The sequence below is a fragment of the Pygocentrus nattereri genome, chromosome 6 (assembly GCF_015220715.1).
Source record: "Pygocentrus nattereri isolate fPygNat1 chromosome 6, fPygNat1.pri, whole genome shotgun sequence".
Taxonomy (NCBI): Eukaryota; Metazoa; Chordata; class Actinopteri; order Characiformes; family Serrasalmidae; genus Pygocentrus; species Pygocentrus nattereri.
The window spans coordinates 1,841,404-1,864,227 of NC_051216.1; the positions used below are offsets into that span (position 1 = coordinate 1,841,404).

General features: G+C 46.2%; 1 protein-coding gene across 1 annotated transcript in view; it reads left to right on the plus strand.

Moving 5' to 3' along the window:
* Positions 1–22,824, plus strand: part of myo10l3 (myosin X, like 3) — a 105,589-nt gene that overhangs the window by 66,266 nt on the left and 16,499 nt on the right. Inside the window, exons 19-24 of the mRNA XM_037538958.1 lie at positions 3,709–3,833; positions 9,432–9,549; positions 15,246–15,352; positions 18,147–18,581; positions 19,166–19,199; positions 19,378–20,178. Of these exons, the coding sequence (XP_037394855.1) occupies positions 3,709–3,833; positions 9,432–9,549; positions 15,246–15,352; positions 18,147–18,581; positions 19,166–19,199; positions 19,378–20,178 (1,620 nt within the window). The remainder of the gene's footprint in view (positions 1–3,708; positions 3,834–9,431; positions 9,550–15,245; positions 15,353–18,146; positions 18,582–19,165; positions 19,200–19,377; positions 20,179–22,824) is intronic.

Here is a 22,824-nt window from a genome sequence, read left to right on the forward strand (position 1 = left end):
AGGATCAGGATCTGAATTAGAGTCAGAGTCGGGATCAGGATCAGGATCTGAATTAAGTCAGAGGCAGGATCAGGACCAGGACCTGAATTAGAGTCAGAGTCGGGGTCCTCACCAATCACGAGGCTGATGTGTTTTGCCCCGCCCACACAGCTTTAATTAGTGTTCAGGCTCTGAAGGAGAGAAATTTACAGCAGCCGTCGTCACAAAGCAGCTTCACAGAAAAGTCTGGGTCGGAGCCCCCATGAGCGTCGCCAATGGAGACGGTGACCAGGAAAAATGGAAGAACCACTGAGAAGAACCGAGACTGAGAGGGGATCCCGTCCTCCTCTGGTCCACACCGGACAGCAAACAGCATTAATAAAGTTTTATAGAACCAAACGGGAAAAAGTCTTTATAGCAGGTGAGATCAGAGAATCCCAGACGACCCTGAGCCCCGCAGCTTCCTCCAGCTCATTCCAGGGCCCCCTGAGCCGCTCACAGGCCAAGCCGGAGATGTAATCCCTCCAGAGGGTAAAGGACCATTTCTCATGATTCAGCCCTGCCCGGAAACTCATTTAAATAGCTCATTAAATAATTACGCTTAAATTTAGATCAGGCCAGTCCAGACTGAGAGTCCAGAGATCTGAATGTTCCTCTGGCCTTTCTGTCCTGACCACTGAAACAGAATCGCAGTGAGTGCGTCTGTGTGTGTGTGTGTGTGTGTCTGTCCGTGTGTGAGTGTGTCTGTCCGTGTGTGTGTCTGTCCGTGTGTGTGTGTCTGTCCGTGTGTGTGTGTGTCTGTCCGTGTGTGTGTCTGTCCGTGTGTGTGTGTGTGTGTGTGTGTGTGTGTCTGTCCGTGTGTGTGTCTGTCCGTGTGTGTGTGTGTCTGTCCGTGTGTGTGTGTGTGTGTGTGTCTGTCCTTGTGTGTGTGTGTGTGTGTGTGTGTGTCTGTCCATGTGTGTGTGTGTGTCTGTGTCCCTGTGTGTCTGTCCGAGTTTGAGTGTGTGAGTGTGTGTCTGTCCGTGTGTGAGTGTGTGTGTGTGTGTGTGTGTGTCTGTCCGTGTGTGAGTGTGTGTCCGTGTGTGTGTCTGTCCGTGTGTGAGTGTGTGTGTGTGTCTGTCCGTGTGTGAGTGTGTGTCCGTGTGTGTGTCTGTCCGTGTGTGAGTGTGTGTGTCTGTCCGTGTGTGTGTGTGTGTGTGTGTGTGTATGTGTCCGTGTGTGTGTCTGTCCGTGTGTGTGTGTGTCTGTGTCCGTGTGTGTGTCTGTCCGTGTGTGTGTGTGTCTGTCCGTGTGTGTGTCTGTCCGTGTGTGTGTGTGTCTGTCCGTGTGTGTGCTGCTGTGTGTTGGTGCTCTGAACAGTGCTGCAGTGTGCTGGACGTTCTGGAATGTTCCTCAGCTCTGAAAGTGGACTTTCTTTGTGCTCCGCACATTCCAAACCCACCCGCACAGCACAGGGGTCAAAGGTCACCTTTGCCTGCTCCCGTCACGGCCAGCACCGCGTCACACTACTGACCAGCGTCAGAGGAATGTGGAGATAACAGAGGAACCACACACACACACACACACACCACACACACACACCACACACACACACACACACCACACACACTCACACACACACACACACTCTGTTCCAACATGACTGCCCACCAGTGCACAAAGCAGGTCCATAAAGACACGGATGAGCCAGTTTGGTGTGGAAGAACTCGACTGGCCTGCACAGAGTCCTGACCTCAACCCCATAGAACACCTTTGGGATGAATTAGAGTGGAGACTGTGAGCCAGACCTTCTCATCCAACATCAGTGTCATACCTCACAAATGCGCTTCTGGAAGAACGGTCAGAAATTCCCATAAACACTCCTAACCCTTGTGGAAAGCCTTCCCAGAAGAGCTGAAGCTGTTATAGCTGCAAAGGGTGGGCCGACATCATATTAAACCCTATGGATTAAGAACGGGATTCACTTGAGTTCATATGCGTGATGACAGAATACTTTTGGCACTATAGTGCAACTGTGACCCAAAATTAGGACCATCCAGTTTACACTGCAGCTTTCAACACCTCGCTCACCTACGACGGCCGAAAGCAGAGTTGGTAAACTTCATGATAAACCTCTGATCTGATGAGCTGAAACAGGCGGAGTCAAAAGCAGAGCATAAAAAACATGAATGGAATTATTAGTGTTCAGCGTTTCACACGAAATCCAGTCCAACCCAGTACTGATTATGCGGGGCCCTGAAAACCTGCCTGTGGTGGGATCCGTAAAGATAATGATCAATATTGATTTGCTGCTCAAATGAAACTCCCAGTTTTGTAAATCAGACAGTTACATCCAAAATATTCCATTGATGTCATTAAAGAAATGAATTATTTATTTTTATTATTAAAGTGCAGAATATATTTATTTGATTGATCTTCTTTCTCTTAAAGTTTCCTCATTTGTATTTATGTTTCATGTTAATAATCATTTCTTGGTCTTATTTATTTGTCTTTGCTGTATTTTACTGTAATGAATGTATATTAAAAGCCACGAGAGGCCGAGCATTACAGTAAGATTATTACGGGTAGGTTGTTCTGGACGTGACACAAAGCGGAGTAAAGCCTTAACACACGGCCTCAAGTGGCTCATTGCTTATAAAACGCCGGCCAACATAAAATATGATAGAATACACAGTTTAGAAAATAGTTTAGGATATTATTAATAATAATAGACATCAAGTATCCACCAAGAAATGCGGTTCCTTTAGCGCTCAGTATCGTTACCAAGCTGCCGTGGACCCCTCAGAACGCTCAGTCGCCCATCGCTGTTCACTGCGGTCACTTCGTAAACGTTTTAAGATTTTCATAGAAGAATGAACGCATGATATCAGAACTGTTTAACGCAGAAACCTTCGCTTTATAAGCACTTTCTGGTCTCCAAATCACCACCGCGAGTCTTATTTAGCTCCAGCCCAAGGCTCCTCTTCTCACACTGGGGTCCCTACATAGATTCACTGTTTGGCTGTAGAGGCTAGAACTTCTAACCTTTCATAGCTAGAACACTGTTTAGGGAGTACGGAGCCGTTTGGGTGTCATGTGACTTCTGACCGAAACATGGATGTTTGAAGTGGAATTTTGAGTCTCTTACACTTCAGTTTTACAGTAAATCCCACCGTCAGTGCTTGAATTCAGGCATGTGATATTAATGATGGAGCTGTTTAGGCTGTTGGCTCTTTTAGCCTGTTAGCTGGCTGACCAGCCGGGTTCTAGTAAAGAACATAAGTTGTCAGCCCCACAGTTTAAACAGAACCAGGTTCTTACTTTATCAGTTCACTCGGTGGTTCCTGCGAGCAGCATTAGAGTCGAAGATCAGTAAGAGCAGAAGGGCTTTCAGGTCATGAAGCAGTGATACAGAGCTCGGTCACTGTGAGGTGCTCGAAATGCAGCTCAGCCTATCAGATAATTGTATAACGCTCTGCTGCTCAGTGAAGGAGGGTCTCTCAGTGCAGTCTGAGTCTGATAAAGGCTGATCTGCGTCTGTGTGTAAACACAGTGCGGCTGCACTCAGAATCATCAGAACACCCTCAGAAACCCACCTGGACCTTCGCTGATCCAGAGCTGTGACAGGGAGATGGTCAGGGGTCAGGGCTCCGTGTCCGAGTCAGAGAGAAACACCCATATCGGTTTATCAGTGGCATTTATGGTCACTAAGTGTCTGAACTCTCTCTGTGTTCCTCTGTTCTGCTCCAGCATGCGAATAAGTTTGATCCGGAAGTGGTTCTGAACCAGCTGCGGTATTCCGGGATGTTGGAGACGGTGAAGATCCGCCGGGCCGGGTTCCCTGTCCGGAGAAACTTCACTGACTTCCTGAACCGGTGAGTCAAAACACAAACCACAGAACACCTGAACTCACCTGCAGGCCAGTCTGACCACTCCTACAGCTGATCTGCACTCGGTACTCATCAGACTGAAAACCTGTGACATCACAGCCGCCGAGCTCAGTGAATCTCACGTTTCAGCTCTGAGATTTGATGCGATTATTTCTCTACGATTATAATCACTTCTGAACGTACACCACAGAGAAATGAGGATCGGTAAAAACAGCACAACAAGACTTTTACAGTTGAAAGTAGCTCAGACCTGTTTCTTGGTCAGTAAACGAGTATGTACTTTATTAAACATCACCGTATTATTATAGTATCAGTATCTCCTAATAACGACACTCTGACTCTCGCTCCACCTTATTGGGCCATAACCTGGCAACAACAACCAGACATTAAAAAAGGCAAAAGCCACAACAAAGACGTTAACCTTAAAAAGAGCTCTAACGAACAGCAGAGCAAGCGAACGACAGCAGAGCCAAACACTCCGCCTGTGACCAGCTAACGCTCTTCAGCCACACAGATGAAAAATATCTCTCATTTTTTCAACATCAATATGCGCATATGTTGAAATATATGCTCATATATAGATTTATGTTAAAAATCTATATACATGTCACTGCTGTCGGAACGAAACCTCTCATCTACATTTTTGTTGTTTTCCAGTTTATTAAATAATTTGAAAATACATTTTGTCCTCAATATTGTGTCAAACTTTCATGATGAATGGACCAAAAGAAATGGCCCAAAATTACGTAGAAGTATTTCTGGTTCCATTGACTCACATTAAAAGTAAAGTACATTGCTTCCTTCTCCTGTAAACTTACGATTTTGGACAACCGACAACCTCGTATCTCCAAGATGGTAATGGTAACACTTTACTACAGGGTGCTGTTCATAAGGCAACATGACATCTACATAATAATGTCATGACAACTGACATAACCCTACGTAACTGTTTATAAATGCTTGTTCCAATATGCATCTTTATTTATAAAGGTTACATTTGCCAGTTTTGATCAAAGTTAGCTAACGTTGCCTTTATGACAGATGACACCTGCTGTAATAAGCATTTATAAACAGTTATGTAAGGTTATGTCAGTTGTAATGACAGGCTTATGTGGGTGTCATGTAGCCTTATGAACAGTAAAGTGTTACCATGGTTTAAAGTGTTACCACAACTTTAGGAGAAGGAGAAAACCTACTTTTAATGGAAGTCAGAACCAGAATTTCATTTTAGGTCATTTCTTTTGGTCCATTCTTCACGAACATCACACACAATGCAACGTTTGTAGAGAAACTGCTGGAGGTCTGCTGGTTGAATTGATATGCTATGAGCTGCTGCTTCCTTCTATTTCTCCATGAGTCAGACTCCTGTTTTCTTTCTTACTGATGCTGGTCGACGTAGAATCACACCATAAACAAGACCCACCTGCACCTTCTCTGTTCACCGTCTCCACACACTGCGTAACGGAGCTCAGCAGATGTACTCAGACAGGAATGTTGCTCAGTCAGAAAGTGAAAGTGCAGAGCAGGAAGAGAGATTAGAAAAGAAACGGGAATACAGTGACTGTCCTGACTGAGACAATCCAGCAGAAACACAAGCTGAGCCAGAGACCCCCCACCCCCCCAAGTTAGATATCACTGCTGTCAGAACGAAACCTCGTCTGGGTTAGGGTCAGGGTTAGTCTCCTGGCAGACACGCGTGTCTGTACAGACTCAGAAGCTCAGATTTACAGGACACGTCAGAGAATGAAGGAATGCTTTATCATCTCCATCACAGCCTCACGGCTGTTCAGCAGCTCTGACTGACTGGCCCTAACCTCGACTCCACTGTGGACACACTGAGGCCTTTATCACCAGATCTGAAACTTTATTTAGATTATGTGCAGCAGATCTGAGCTGGACTGTAAATAAACCTTCTTACTGATCAGCTTTTGCATCTTCATGGTCTTAAAATCTGATCATAAATATCTAGTGTTGTAGGGAAGACCAGTACAGAGTCCAGAGTTTAGACTAAATAATAAAACCATTGTAGATTCATTATCGTTCATTATACACGATATATGTTAATAAATGATCATTTATAATGCATTTTTTATATATGGTTAATAATGTATCATCTAAAAATATTATTCGCATGTGTTTTATTGTTGCTGTTTAAAAACAGGAACCTGTGTTTAGGTCCAAACAAAAACAACTGAGTACAAACCAAACGCACTCCTCAGCAAGTAAAATGGACCAAGCCCAAAATGTTTTAGCTGGTCAGAGTCCAGATTTAAACCCTGTAGTGAACATTTGGTCCCACATTAAACCCAAACCAGCTCAGTCATGTTTCTCAGCTGTGAGTGGATCAACACCGACTCCTCTTTCTGTAAACACCAACATTTAAAAACATCCATCCATCATCGTTGACCGCTAGTCCAGACAGGGTCGCAGTAGCATTTGGGAGAGCAGAGAATCCCAGATGACCCTGTCCCCCACAACTTCCTCCAGCTCACTCCCGGGGACCCCAAGCCGCTCCCAGGCCAACTTGGAGACATAATCACTCCAGCGAGTCCTAGGACGTGCCTGGAACACCCCCACCAGGAGGCGTCCAGGGGGCATCCGGATCAGATGCCCGAACCAACTCAGCTGGCTCCTCTCAATGCGGAGGAGTAGCGGAGGACCGAGCTCCTCACTCTATCGCATAGCGTGTAGCCCACCACCCTGCGAAGAGGCTCAATTCCGCCGCTTGTATTCGTGATCTCGTTCTTACCCACAGCTCATGACCATAGGTGAGGGTCGGGATGTAGACTGACCGGTAAACAGAGAGCTTCGCCTTTTGGCTCAACTCCCTCTTCACCACTACAGTCCGCATTACTGCTGCCGTCTGTCCCAGCCTACGGCCAATCTCACGATCCCTCTTCCTGTCACTCGTGAACAAGACCCCAAGATACTTAAACTCCTCCACCTGGGGCAGGTCCTTTCCCCTTACCTGGAGTGGGCATGCCATCCTTTTCCGGGCCAAGACCATGGACTTGGAGGTGCTGATCTGCATACCAACCGCTTCACAATGCAAACCGCTCCAGCGAGCGCTGGAGGCATCCATGTGATTCCGCCAAAAGAACACCATCATCTGCAAATAGCAGAGACGCCACCCTCCGGCCTCCACACATGATGCCCTCCTGACCCCGGCTACGCCCGGACACTCTGTCCATGAATATCACGAACAAGAGTGGAGACAGGGAACAACCCTGGCGGAGTCCAATGCTAACACTGAAAGAGTCTGACTTAATGGCGAGTATACGAACACAGCTCTCACTCTAGGAGTACAGAGATTGGATAGCCCAGAGTAGTAGCCCCAGCACCCCATACTCCCGGAGGACCTCCCACAAGATATCTCGAGGAACGGTCATAAGCCTTCTCCAAGTCCACAAAACACTCCCATGACCCCTCAACAATCTGTGAGAGGGTGAAAAGCTGATACATTGTTCCACAGCCGGGTTGGAATCCACATTGTTCCTCCTCAATCTGAGGTTCAACTATAGGTCAAAGTCTCCTTTCCAGCACCTTTGCATAGACTTTCCCAGGGAGGCTGAGCAGTGTGATACCCTGATAGTTGGCACACACCCTCCGGTCCCCCTTTTTAAAAATAGGCGCCATCACCCCGGTCTGCCAGTCCAAGGGTACTGTTCCCGAGGTCCATGCAATATTGCAGAGGCGTGTCAGCCATGACAGCCCCACAATATCCAGAGCCTTAAGCATTTCTGGACGAATCTCATCCATCCCCGGTCCCTTGCCACTGAGGAGCTTACCAACTACCTCAGTGACCTCCACCAGGGAAATGGAACTTGACACCCCAGAAGCCTCTGGCCCTGACTCCCGTGAGGGAGGCACATCTCCTGGTACCAAAGTGCTCCTTCCATCGACCGACAATATCCTTATTTGAAGTCAGAGTTTCTCCACCCTTGCCGAATACAGCTTGGGCGCAGCCACCCCGACCCCTCCTGAGTGGCTGGACAGTTGTCCAGAACCTCTTTGAGGCCGAACGAAAGTCTTTTTCCAAGGCCTCACCAAACTCATCCCATGTCCTGGATTTTGCTTCTGCCACCATTGCAGCTGCCACCTTTTTAGCCTGTCGGTACCTATCTGCTGAATCAGGAGTCCTTCGGGCCAACCAGTCCCTAAAGCCCTCTTTCTTCAGCTTGACGGCCTCCCTCACCACCGGTGTCCACCAGGAGGTTCTTGGGTTGCCCGACAGGCACCCACAAGCTTTTGGCCACAGCTACGCCTGGCAGCTTCCACAATGGAGGTTTTGAACAGAGTCCATTCAGACTCCATGTCCCCTACCTCCTCCGGGACGTGAGAAAAGCTCTCCCGGTGGTGGGAGTTGAAATCATTCCGAACAGGGGCCTCCGACAGTCGTTCCCAGCACACCCTCACTATTCGCTTGTGCCTACCGGATCTGACCATCAGTCTTCCCTGCCATCTGATCCAACTCACCACCAGATGGTGATCAGTTGACAGCTCAGCACCTCTCTTCACCCTAGTGCCCAGTACATATGGGCCCAAGTCAGATGAAACAACAACAAAGTTGATCATTGACCTTTGACCCAAGGAGCTCTGGTACCATGTACACTTATGAACATCTTTGTGTTCGAACTTGGTGTTTGTTATGGACAATCCATGCCTGGCACAGAAGTCCAATAACAATTCACCATTCAGGTTTAGATCGGGCAGGCCGTTCTTCCCAATCACGCCTCTCCAGGCCTCCCAGTCATTGCCAACGTGAGCATTGAAGTCTCCCAGTAGGACTATGGAGTCTGTAGGCAGGACCCTTTCCAGAACCCTCTCTGCGATTTTAATTTGCATTGAAACTCCAACAGCCGGGGACTCGTGAATATCCCCACTCCCGCCTAGCGCCTCTCACCCTGTGCAACCCCTGAGTAGGAGAGAGACCAACCCCTATCCAGGAGTTTGGTTCCAGAGCCAACACTGTGGGTGGAGGTGAGCCCAACCATATCTAGTTGGTACCTCTCAACCTCCTGAACAAGTCCCAGTGACCCTTTCCCAGGCAGGGTACACAATTTTTTGTGCACGATATGCATGGAGAACTTTGGATCGTGTTATTCTGGGTCTTCACTCCAGACCTGTTCGCCCTGAGAGACTCTACCAGGAGCATATTGCTCCCAGCGACTTAGCTCTGAAAATCCCTAGACCACCCACGATAAGGCCTTGATCCAGGAAGGGTTTAAACATTGTTTAAAAACATGGGAGGGTAAAATCTCTGACACTGACTGTTTGTTTGCTCTTGATAATTTACTGACTAATGATTTGTTGTCAAGACCATTAAACACTGTTTTTTGTGTACATCCATATTTATGCTTACATGAAAACAGTAATAATGATAATACAAGATTTTCATACAGAGCATATCACATAATAAATCTACGATTTAAGAAAGACAGAACTAATAATAATAAAGAATGATGAGAAAGGTAAAATGAAAGGAAAAAATACGGCAGACTGCCGTATCACTCCGAATACAGTGTGCATTAAATACACAGACACTGCATGACAGGCTAAGTAGTAACACTGCGGACTCTGCAGGTACCGTGTGATGCTGAGGGACAGAAGACAGGCCGAAGTGGACGAGCGGAGGACGTGCAGTGAGCTGCTCACGCTGTATGACAACAGCAGGAGAGAGTGGCAGCTCGGAAAGACGAAGGTACACAGCCGCACTCGCTGGTTAACAGTATTAAAGCTGTGAGCCACACAGAGCCGCGCGTTACTGATGTTACCACAGCTGAGACTGTTAACAGGCAGTAAACCCACCGTTACCTGTGATGACATCACTGTAACGTATGGCCTCGAATGGTTTGCTGCTTTAATATGACGGAACATGAAATATCATCTTTCACAGCTGTTGAGCTCAAATGATGTTTTAGGAAAGCGGTGATATATTTATAGTCATAGTCAAATCAAATTTATTTGTAGCACTTTTTACAGCTGATGTGGTCACAAAGCAGCTTCACAGAATTCCAGAAAAGACAGAATTTTTAACAGGAATGTAAACCCCCCCCCGGTGAGCAAGCCAGGGGCAACAGTGGCAAGGAGAACCTCCCTCAGAACTGAGGAAACAACCTTGGGAGGAACCAGGATCACCAGGGGGGGCCCATCCTCCTCTGGTCAAACTACCTACAGAGTTATTATAATACTAATATTAATAGCAGTAGTATTAGTAGTAGAAATAGCTGGGAGTCCATGAAAACTTCAGTATAGGGTGGGCAGCTCGTCCAAGGCAGGTGGTGGCAACTGGGCATGGGCAGCTGGTCTGAAGTGGGTAGCAGGAGAGCTCGACAGTCAGTCGTCCTTCAGTGTCCGGCCGGACATGTGGGCAGTCGTTTACTTGGAAAAAGGTAGAGAGATGGAATTAGTATTGTTGATATATTTCACAGGGGAACATTAGCGCAGTTGTTGTGATCACCGATACACACGCCTGACCGGCACTGCGCTCTGACATCAGCCAGACTGAATCTGATCACCAACACACACGCCTGACCGGCACTGCGCTCTGACATCAGCCAGACTGAATCTGATCACCGACACACACGCCTGACCGGCACTGCGCTCTGACATCAGCCAGACTGAATCTGATCACCAACACACACGCCTGACCAGCACTGCGCTCTGATAACAGCTAGACTGAATCTGATCACCGACACACACACCTGACCGGCACTGCGCTCTGATATCAGCCAGACTGAATCTGATCACCGACACACACGCCTGACCGGCACTGCGCTCTGATATCAGCCAGGCTGAATCTGATCACCGACACACACGCCTGACCGGCACTGCGCTCTGACATCAGCCAGACTGAATCTGATCACCGACACACACACACCTGACCGGCACTGCGCTCTGATATCAGCCAGACTGAATCTGATCACCGACACACACGCCTGACCGGCACTGCGCTCTGATATCAGCCAGACTGAATCTGATCACCGACACACACGCCTGACCGGCACTGCGCTCTGATATCAGCCAGACTGAATCTGATCACCGACACACACGCCTGACCGGCACTGCGCTCTGACATCAGCCAGACTGAATCTGATCACCGACACACACGCCTGACCGGCACTGCGCTCTGACATCAGCCAGACTGAATCTGATCACCGACACACACGCCTGACCGGCACTGCGCTCTGATAACAGCCAGACTGAATCTGATCACCGACACACACGCCTGACCGGCACTGCGCTCTGACATCAGCCAGACTGAATCTGATCACCGACACACACGCCTGACCAGCACTGCGCTCTGATAACAGCCAGACTGAATCTGATCACCGACACACACACCTGACCGGCACTGCGCTCTGACATCAGCCAGACTGAATCTGATCACCGACACACACGCCTGACCGGCACTGCGCTCTGATATCAGCCAGACTGAATCTGATCACCGACACACACGCCTGACCGGCACTGCGCTCTGACATCAGCCAGACTGAATCTGATCACCGACACACACGCCTGACCGGCACTGCGCTCTGACATCAGCCAGACTGAATCTGATCACTGACACACACGCCTGACCGGCACTGCGCTCTGATATCAGCCAGACTGAATCTGATCACTGACACAGGCGTGTGTGTTGGTGATCAGATTCAGTCTGGCTGATATCAGAGTGCAGTGCCGGTCAGGCGTGTGTGCCGAGTGCTGGTGTGGACGATGTCCTGGAGCTCTGGCCAAGTGCTGAATGGACTCCTGCCCGGCTGATTGTCCGCCTGTTAAATGGCCTCATTGTTGTTAGGCTGGTTGACTCCAAATTGTTGTGGGAGCAGTGAATCCATTAAGATCAGCTGCTCCTTCACTCTGCTGACCCGGCACTGAGTCACCGGCTGCCTTAAAGCCACAGCTCGTCCAGACAGCTCCTCCCTCGGCCTCAGTGTCCTTGACCGGCCGAGACGGGTTTGGTGCTGCTTTAGTTTTAGCACTGGAGCTACGAGGCTAACGTTGCTAACAAGTAATGGAAGATTATACACCACCAATTAGCAGTTAGCACCATTTAGCATTTCCTTTCCACCTTAAATGGTGCAGCAGTGCACATTCTGGCCAGCGTGTAACTGCCTTGGGCAGCACCATTTAAGGCGGGATGAAGAAATTCCAACAAGAATTCAGTATGTTGCTGCCTCAGGCACCACAATTTAAGGTGGAATGGAGAAATTCCAATAAGGAGCCAGCATGTAACTGCCTCAGGCGCCACAATTTAAGGTGGAATGGAGAAATTCCAATAAGGAGCCAGCATGTAACTGCCTCAGGCGCTACCATTTAAGGTGGAATGGAGAAATTCCAATAAGGAGCCAGCATGTAACTGCCTCAGGCGCCACCATTTAAGGTGGAATGGAGAAATTCCAATAAGAAGCCGGCATGTAACTGCCTCAGGTGCCATCATTTTAAGGTGGGATGGAGTCAGCATGTGTAGATGTTCAGCATTTTGACTAAGTGGTTTCACATTGTTATCTATAAACATGGACTGAAAGTACAGTTAAGCCTCTGTGTCAGGATTCCTTTATTTCACATGTCTGATTGTCATTTTCTTTAAACCGTTATAAGATTTCTTTTTTGGGCAAAATGGTGATATTAACTCTACAGCTGTGATTAAACGAAGCCGGGCGTCTCCAGACGAGCCGCAGGCCGTGAAAACGTGTACATTCAGAGTGCTGAGGTCAGTCTGTAGTGTGCAGCGTGTGTAACGTGCAGGTGTGGTCAGTGTGGTGGTCAGTCGAAGGCTGTAGGGTGGTTTATTATTCTGGAACAGTCTGTGAGTAATTATATCCACGCTGGGAAGATGAATGTTCTCCGTAGGAGTGCTGGGGGGTTTGTGGGATAGGGAAGGATGTGGTGAAGGAGACTTCCTCCTTCTGTATGTACGTGCAGCTGTGTGTCAGGGATTACAGGAACATCTGGGTCACAGTCTCCAGGAAATCTCACAGTGAGTTCAGAGACCAGCCAAGGCTGATCGGTTTACTCCTTTAGCTTTAGCTTTGGAGCTAGGAGGTAATGTGGCCATTAATGAGTAATGCTACTTTACAGTAAATGCTACTTTACAGTCAATGCTACTTTACAGTCAATGCTACTTTACAATAAATGGTAATGCTAATTTACAGTAAATGGTAATGCTACGTTACAGTAAATACTACTTTACAATAAGTATTAATTCTACTTTACAGTAAATGCTACTTTACAGTAAATGGTAATGCTACTTTATTGTAAATGCTACTTTACACTAAATGCTAATTTACAGTAAATACTAATGCTACTTTACAGTAAATCCTGTTCCTCCCTTTACACCAGAAATACAGTACAGTCAGTTTAGGACACTGATTGGTTGATCAGCTCTCAGGTCACTGCTCACTCAGCTACTGAGAGGTGATTGGTTAGTGTTACTGCTACTGAGAGCTGATTGGTTAGTGTTACTGCTACTGAGAGCTGATTGGTCAGTGTTACTGCTACTGAGAGCTGATTGGTTAGTGTTACTGCTACTGAGAGCTGATTGGTCAGTGTTACTGCTACTGAGAGCTGATTGGTTAGTGTTACTGCTACTGAGCGCTGATTGGTCAGTGTTACTGCTACTGAGAGCTGATTGGTTAGCGTTACTGCTACTGAGAGCTGATTGGTTAGTGTTACTGCTACTGAGAGCTGATTGGTTAGTGTTACTGCTACTGAGAGCTGATTGGTTAGTGTTACAGCTACTGAGAGCTGATTGGTTAGCGTTACTGCTACTGAGAGCTGATTGGTTAGTGTTACTGCTACTGAGAGCTGATTGGTTAGTGTTACTGCTACTGAGAGCTGATTGGTTAGTGTTACTGCTACTGAGACCTGATTGGTTAGTGTTACTGCTACTGAGAGCTGAGTGGTTAGTGTTACTGCTACCGAGAGCTGATTGGTTAGCGTTACTGCTACCGAGAGCTGATTGGTTAGAGTTACTGCTACTGAGAGCTGATTGGTTAGCGTTACTGCTACTGAGAGCTGATTGGTTAGCGTTGCTGCTACTGAGAGCTGATTGGTTAGTGTTACTGCTGCTGAGAGCTGATTGGTTAGCGTTACTGCTGCTGAGAGCTGATTGGTTAGTGTTACTGCTACTGAGAGCTGATTGGTTAGCGTTACTGCTACTGAGAGCTGATTGGTTAGCGTTACTGCTACTGAGAGCTGATTGGTTAGCGTTACTGCTGCTGAGAGCTGATTGGTTAGCGTTACTGCTACTGAGAGCTGATTGGTTAGCGCTACTGCTACTGAGAGCTGATTGGTTAGTGTTACTGCTACTGAGTGCTGATTGGTTAGTGTTACTGCTGCTGAGAGCTGATTGGTTAGTGTTACTGCTACTGAGAGCTGATTGGTTAGTGTTACTGCTACTGAGAGCTGATTGGTTAGTGTAACTGCTACTGAGAGCTGATTGGTTAGAGTTACTGCTACTGAGAGCTGATTGGTTAGCGTTACTGCTACTGAGAGCTGATTGGTTAGTGTTACTGCTACTGAGAGCTGATTGGTTAGTGTTACTGCTGCTGAGAGCTGATTGGTTAGTGTTACTGCTGCTGAGAGCTGATTGGTTAGTGTTACTGCTACTGAGAGCTGATTGGTCAGTGTTACTGCTACTGAGCGCTGATTGGTTAGTGTTACTGCTACTGAGAGCTGATTGGTTAGTGTTACTGCTACTGAGAGCTGATTGGTTAGTGTTACTGCTACTGAGAGCTGATTGGTTAGTGTTACTGCTACTGAGAGCTGATTGGTTAGTGTGAAACAATTGATTTATAGATGAATATATAGATGTTTTATTAATCCCAAAGGAAATGTAGCAGCCAGTATGAGTTACACAACACAAGACACTTATAATGATAAGGGTGGTATAATATAAAAAGAAGAAAAAATACAAAAACATCTACAGACATTTATACAACTAGAAATATACAAACATATGCAATGGCGTCTGTCCTGAGATAAAAAGTGCAGTAATGACTGTATAAGGAGCCGCAGCTAACGGCATATAATGACATTACTGAGTAAATATGAGCAGATACTGGTGCTGAAATTACGTGTCCAGATGTGCAGGATGAAAATACATTTTCTTGTTGACAGAAGCAACAATTCCTCAGCTGCGTATGAGAGAGGAAAGGGTTAACACCACTGAGGGACAGAGAGAGAGAGAGAGAGAGCGGGAGGGAGAGAGAGAGAGAGAGAGAGAGGGAGGGAGAGAGAGAGGGAGGGAGGGGGAGGGAGGCGTGGAGGGCATGTCCGTACCCAGTCAGGCTGCTGTAGCTGAAGCAGGAAGTGACTTCGCTGAGTTTCAACACGACCACAAATCAGATCCAACACTGCACTCCAGCAGCAGTAACCCCCCCCTCACCCCCCCAGGTCTTCCTGAAGGAAGTGTTGGAGCAGAAGCTGGAGAGAGAGCGGGACGCGGTGCGGAGGGCAGCGGGAATGGTCATCAGAGCTCACATACTGAGCTATGTGGCAAGGTCAGTACTGTGTCTGTGTCTGTGAGCTGGACTGTGTGCTGCACTGTGTCTGTGAGCTGGACCATGTATGTGAGCTGGACTGTGTCTGTGAGCTGGACTGTGTGCTGGACTGTGTCTGTGAGCTGGACCATGTCTGTGAGGTGGACTGTGTGCTGGACTGTGTCTGTGTGCTGGACTGTGTGTGTGAGCTGGACTGTGTGTGTGAGCTGGACTGTGTGCTGGACTGTGTCTGTGTGCTGGACTGTGTCTGTGAGCTGGACTGAGAGCTGGACTGTGTGCTAGACTGTGTCTGTGAGCTGGACTGTGTCTGTGAGCTGGACTGAGAGCTGGACTGTGTGCTAGACTGTGTCTGTGAGCTGGATTGTGTGCTGGACCGTGTCTGTGAACTGGACTGTGTGCTGGATCGTGTCTGTGAGCTGGACTGTGTGCATGAGTTTATATATAAACACTACAGTAACTGAACAGCCGTCTGTCTGATCTCCACCGACACCTTTAACCCTTTAGTCACTGCCCAGCTGAGCTAACACGGTTTGGGCTTTACACCCTGTAGAGTCTGAGCTCCTCTCCGACTGCAGGTGAGGCTCAGTGTTTCAGAGGAAACAGCGTCCAGGTGTTAAACCCCTGTCAGCGCTCAGGGTTTGGCTCTGTGTATTTGCCGTTACAGTCGGTCTCTTCAACCAGATCAGCTCCACTAAACTCTGTTTAACTGTCCCCAGAGCGTAAACAGCGGCCGCGGCTGCTCTGAGTAATAATCAGCTCTGTGCTATTGATTCTGCGCTGTAACGAGTTTAACTTTTAACTCTAATCTTAACTGCAGCAGCTCTTAGTGAACAAACACGCTGTATGGATTCCTCTGGACCAGCTTCAGAGATCCGTACTCCGCCGTTAAACAGCTGGACTCACTTCAGTCAGCTTCGGCTTGTATTTGTAGATTTGGGGAAACTCAGAACTGAGCATGTAAATGTTTATGATGCGACAACAGACCAACATTTAGGTAAATAAAGTAAATAAATAAACGAAAATGCTAACAGTAATAAACGTGCAGTGATCACAGAGCTCAGTGGGAACTGATCAACCTGGCTGAAAGTTCGGAATCATGGAATCTTAATAATCAAATTTCTATCATTTCTGCCATTTTATATACATTTATTTTGTTTACATACTTGAAACTGCAACAAACACCAATAAAGAGTATTTTAAAATATTTTTGTAATGACAAGATTATTAATAATAATACTAATAATAATCAGTGTAAATGAATATAAGATTTTATTCTAAACTCAGCATAAACGGCAGTCGGCATTAATTACGTTAAAATTACGTACTTTTTTATTTGTAATTGTGTATTTATAGGTGTTGTTTGTATTTTTATTGATTTCTTTTGAATTATGAGGCATTATAGATATTAATGTTATTAGAACCTCATGCAGATCCATTCATCATTCCAGACTCAGCCAACATTCCTCATAGTTTTAATTTTACAGCTTCGTATTAATCATACATCATTATTTATATGGACGTGTAGAGCAGTGCAGGACTGATATACGGGATAATAACTGGACACCGTTCTGCGTCTACGCTGTCTAAAGCGCTGCGTTCAGTCTGTCATGTAGGCGTCTTCAGACAGACTGAGCAGTTCTGAATGAGTCAGTGTTCTATAAACGTCCAGAAGCCGATAGAACCAAACCAGCCCGGACTAAACGACGCCTCACTGCAGCGCCTGCATGTTGTGTGTGTTGATTGTTATTGTGTAGTCGGTGTGTGAGTGAGTGATACCGCCTGTCACTTCTAGATGATCTAGAACGTCAGCCTTTATTAACGAATATTCAGTTTTATTTAGTTTCACTCAGTAGAGCTTCAGTTTCACCCTGAAGGGCAGATACTGCACGTGTGCTGTAAAGAAATATGTAAACACCGTTTAAAACCACACAGAACACAGCGATAAGACAAACACAGGAGCAAAGACCAAGAAAAACAGTGTGGTGTTCAAAACACGGCACCTAATCAAAGTGTTTAAATTAATCGCAGCGGAAAATCTGCCTCTATCAGTAAAAACTCCATATAACAGCACAACAAACACAAATGAACATTAATAAAGTTACCAGAGACGAGACTTTCTGTTTTCAGACGTATCGTGAGCTAGTTTGAAGAACAGATTTCCAGGTTCCTCCAGAATTCACATGGATTGGTTCAGCAGGCTGATTGATCATGGTGAAGTATTGATTAGGTAAAGCAGGGATGATAATTACAATAATACTGTGCTTAATCAAGAAGATGTGGTTAAATAAACATATGTTTAATATAAAATTAATGTTTTTCTGAGCAAATAGACGTTATCAAGTTAAACAGCTTCCTAAATATAATTTTGTCAGGTGCCCAAATTTTGGACATTACTGTATAAACATATATGAAAACTTTTTTCATGATATACTTTTTATTTTATGAAATTTACATATACAAGAAATATCAACACTGTGTATGATCATTATGAATAAAAAGGTGCTCTGAGGTTAAACGCCTTTTGATGGTCTTTTTAACATTGCTGCAAATCGATATCCAGCATTCCGATATGAAAACTCTTCATAATGTACTTTAAAGTCCATTTGATTCTGAAAGTGCCTACAGACGACGGGTCCACTGTGCCGCCTGTCCATTTACGTTGTTCTTCATTATGAACTGTAGTATCTGTAATAAGTGTAATGAACTGTTTCTGTGTTCTGAGTTATTTTAAAAGCCGAGTTTGTACAGAGTTTATAACATGGAGCTTGTTTCCTTCCCGTGTTTCCGTGAACAGGAAGCACTATAGAAAAGTCCGTAGCAGCACAATCACCATCCAAAAGAACTACCGCGCTCACTTCTGGAGGCAGGTGTTCCTGCGCATGCGCTCTGCTGTGGTGGTCCTGCAGAAACACCGCCGGGGGCAGATCGCCCGCAGCCTCTGCCAGCAGCTCCGAGAGGAGAGGAGGAGGGAGGAAGAGGAGAGAAGGAGGAGGGAGGAAGAGGAGAGGAGGAGAAGAGAGGAAGAGGAGAGGAAGCGAGCAGAAGAAGAATTGAGGCTTCTGGAGGAGCAAAGAAGAAGAAAAGAAGAAGAAGAGAGACAGAGGCTTCAGGAGGAAGAAGAGTGGAGGAGGAGAGAGGAGCAGGAACGGGAAGCTTTCCGGAAACAGCAGGAAGAGGAGGATCTCAGGAGGAGGCAGGAGAGTGAGGAGAGAGCAGCAGCTCAAAGCAGGTACATCCAAACACTCCTAGATTGTGTTCCAGACTCTCCCTACCAACATCTTTCCAGAGCTTCTCAAACGTTCCCTAATCTTCTCAAACCTTTTTAAATTCCAAATTCTCCAAACCTCACCAGTCCTTCCAAGCCCTCACATCTTCCTAAACATATCCAAACTTTCCAAAACTCTTCAAACTCTCCCAAACTTTTTATCTAAACTCTAATAAACCTTCCCAACCATCCCAGTCTCTCAAACTCTCTAAATGCTTCCAGACCTTTTGAAAATGTCCTACTCTTGAATTTTTCAAATTCTCCCGATCTCACCCACTCTTCCCAAATGTTTCCAAACTCTCCAACACCTCTCCAACCTCTCCAAGACCTTCCCTGCACCCCCCAAATCTTCCTCAAACCCTGTCAAAGTGTTCAAAATCTCTCATAAACTTCTCCAAACCTTTCTGAAGTCCCCAAACTATGACAAACTTGCCCCAACCATCCCAACACCCCACCTCTCCCCATTTTAATTTAGGGCACCTAAAATCTCTTTTCCTTTAATCTATTCAGAATAAACGGATTCATTTTCTTCTTGTCTCTTCATGCAGGAATCAGCTGGAAATAAATCACCATTGCGCCAAGGTAATGCTGCATTTCAGCCCATGTTTTACTGACAGAAGATCCCACAAGGGACGTGATTGTGTTCTGTGACAGGCTCTAAATTCCGCTGATTAGACCAGTGCTGATAATCTGGAAAAAAGTGGGTCAAATAGAAATGACTGTTTTCCGAAAGTGGGTTGTGTGCTTTGTGTTTCTGCAGAGGGAGGTGTGCTTGTCTCACAGCGGCTGGCAGTATTCCTCCGAGGAAGAGAGTCGGCAGATGGAGGAGATCCTGCGTCTGGAGCGGGAGATCGAGCGTCTGCAACAGCAGCGGGAGGACGGCGTGGCTCTGCTGAACGAGAGTTCACGGGAGGAGCTCCGTCAGCGCAGAGACGCTGAAATCTACCGTCTAGAGAAGGAAGCTTCACGAGTGGCCACGGAGTTCCTGGAAATGCTGGATTTTGGAGGTCTGGAGCAGTCATTGTCCAGCGAGGAAAACCTGCACGATCCATCTGAGAACACTGCTCCGCTGGCTGAGGACGAGGTGGATGAGGGTTTCCATGCGGAGGACGAGTGTGTGCCCCTCCCAGACCTGCCAACTCCAGCTGTTGAACCACTGGACCCAGACGTCCTGTCCCATCTTCCTCCTCCACCGCCTGCATTCGCTCAGGGTTCTCTGGACAGTTCCACCCCAAAACCCACCCAAAGCAGACACAGCAGACTTTTAGAAACCCCTGTTCCACCAACTCCATCTCCACCACCCCCGACTTCACCAGATCCAGCCCCATCTCCTGGAGGTTACAGTGGACTACCAAAGGTCTTTAGACAGTCAGATGGAGAGTTACCTGTAGAGGAGTTCAACTTCAGCATCCTGCCGGACACAGAGTCCGACTACGACCAGGAGGAGTTTGAGGAGGCTCCAGGAAGCACTACTGATGGCCACCTCACTGATGAGGAGGTGCTGAGGAGGTCGTCCTGTACCTACAACAGCATGGACTCCTTCAGGGGCAGCTCTGACTCTGTGAGTAACAATTCCTGAATTATTCCACTGCAGGTCTTCAAATCTGGAGATTGAATCCAGTTTTTGGTTCTGGATTTTGGCACTTCTGGTTGGTAAGATATTAGGTGGCCAATCAGTTACATCAGAAAGTCAGGACTGGAAATTAGACTCAAGGTCTGGAGTTGGACTCCAATGTAAGCTTGCAGCAGGTTGTACGCACAAGTTTTCAGGGGGTTGATGAAGAATAGGGAATGTTGTTTGAACCTTATTTAGGGCTGTGGTCAAAACAGCTTTTTTCCTTCGCCACAATATCGCCCTGAAAGATACTCAATCTCTGGTCCATGCTTTCATATCATCCTACTTAGACTACTGCAACTCCCTGCTCATTGGTGTTCCTTACAAAACTGGTTCACCACCAGCCTATTTAGCCGAGCCCCTGCACCCTCCGTGCCCTGCCTGTACAACCAGGTCCTCTGACTCAGGTTGTGTAGTTGTTCCAAAATTTAGACTGGTCACTGTTGGAGGCTGATATTTCGGCCTCATGGCCCCCAAACTGTGGAACACATTACCACATTATCTGTCCCTGACTGTCCCTCACTTTTCTCCTCTAAAGCTCTTAAAACCTTCCTCTTTTCTCAGCACTTTCACTCTTCTTCTCACCTATGATTTTTCCTCCTGCCTCTTTAAAGCAACCTTGGATTTGAGGAACCTACGATAGACGTTGAACTTATTATTATCTCTACTAACTCTGAACAGCACAGATTTTTCCAAAAGGAATATGAACAAATGTGACAGATGACAGGTTCACACTGACTGTTAGAAGTGTCAGGACACTTTGCCTTGCTTTGAAATAGTTAGTGGTGCTTGATCTTCACTGCACTGATATTGTCGAGTATGTTTATCTTCAACACTTTTGCCTAAATAATGACTTGACAGTTTTATTTTCCTTCCAAGCTGATGAATCCCCAATCCTGGTGATCCCCAGTAAGATCACACTTTAAACAGAGAGCTGACACACCCATGTTGAACAAGACACTCCTGAATTTCTGAATGAACTCATTGCTCTGGTAGGAGTCAGATTTCAATTGAATCTGACACCATTAAAGCAGCTAACAATGGGGAGTGGAGCAGGAGGACACCTCAGTGCTAACTGAGCGCTGAACAGTGCTTTCTGTACAGTGTTGTAGTTGGGGTCTGGGCCAGGATCATCTTAGGGGTTATAGTTACAGCAGAAATACCCAACACAACTATGTAAACGCAGATGGAAATGCCTGGACAATGCAGTGCAAATACACAATCCTGTGGTACAAACTCAATGTGCATTCTTACACTACTGTGGCTATTAAAGCACTCAGTAATCAAGGGAACGACAGAGGGCAAATCAGAGCATCTGCAAATGGGATCTACCATTATTCCAACACATAGAGGACAAATTAGAATGTCTGTAAATGGGATCTACTGTTATTCCAACACATAGAGGACAAATTAGAATGTCTGTAAATGGGATCTACTGTTATTCCAACACATAGAGGACAAATTAGAATGTCTGTAAATGGGATCTACTATTATTCCAACACAGAGGACAAATTAGAATGTCTGTAAATGGGATCTACTGTTACTCCAACACAGAGGATAAATTAGAATGTCTATAAATGGGATCTACTGTTATTCCAACACATAGAGGACAAATTAGAATGTCTGTAAATGGGATCTACTGTTACTCCAACACAGAGGATAAATTAGAATGTCTATAAATGGGATCTACTGTTATTCCAACACATAGAGGACAAATTAGAATGTCTGTAAATGGGATCTACTATTATTCCAACACATAGAGGACAAATCGGAGCATCTGTAAACAGGATCTACCGTTATTCCAACACATAGAGGACAAATTAGAATGTCTATAAATGGGATCTACTGTTATTCCAACAGCCCCAGAGATTAATTATATGAACAGCAGAGGAATCTGGGTTGCTTTATTTGTTCTATTGGACACATTTCTGAACACAATGGTGCCCAAACCTAGTTTGCATATTTCAGAGTGTTTGTGCACTTGTGTGAAGTACGTTTTTGGCTCTCAAGGATTGGAGTTAGGGTTGGTTTTGTGTTGACGGGTAATTTAATAACATTATGGTTGCAATATCAGCAATCCTCAACTGTGATGTTATTCTTGCATCCAGTCACTGGAAACTTTGCTGTTTCTCACGTGTGCTCATGGTTACTTTGTGTGGATGAAGCCGACCACAAGTCAGGCTATTTTTAGAGCAGAAGTGGTAACTGTGGTGCTTGTGCAAGGCACTGCTGCTGTGCAACTTTAATACAATCCCAAATTAGTCAAAGACACCTTTGTCTATTTATTTGCCACCTGCAGCACATCAGTGTGGGTCAGTGTCACACTCAGAGAGAATGCAGCATGATCAGAAATTTTGGGAAACACATAAATGTGAACTTAGAAATGAAGGTTCAGGTAAAGGGTTAGTGTTAAAGGTGTTTAGCGTTTAAAGTCAAGGGTTTAGGACTTTGTGTTAAGGGTTTATGGTTTAAGGGTTAGAGGTTAGAGGTTATAGAAGGCTTTGTGTGAGTTGTACCAGGCTGTGTGTAAAGGTTAGGGGTTATAGAAGGCTTTGTGTGCTCCGTGCAAGGCTGTAACTGTCACATGCTTTC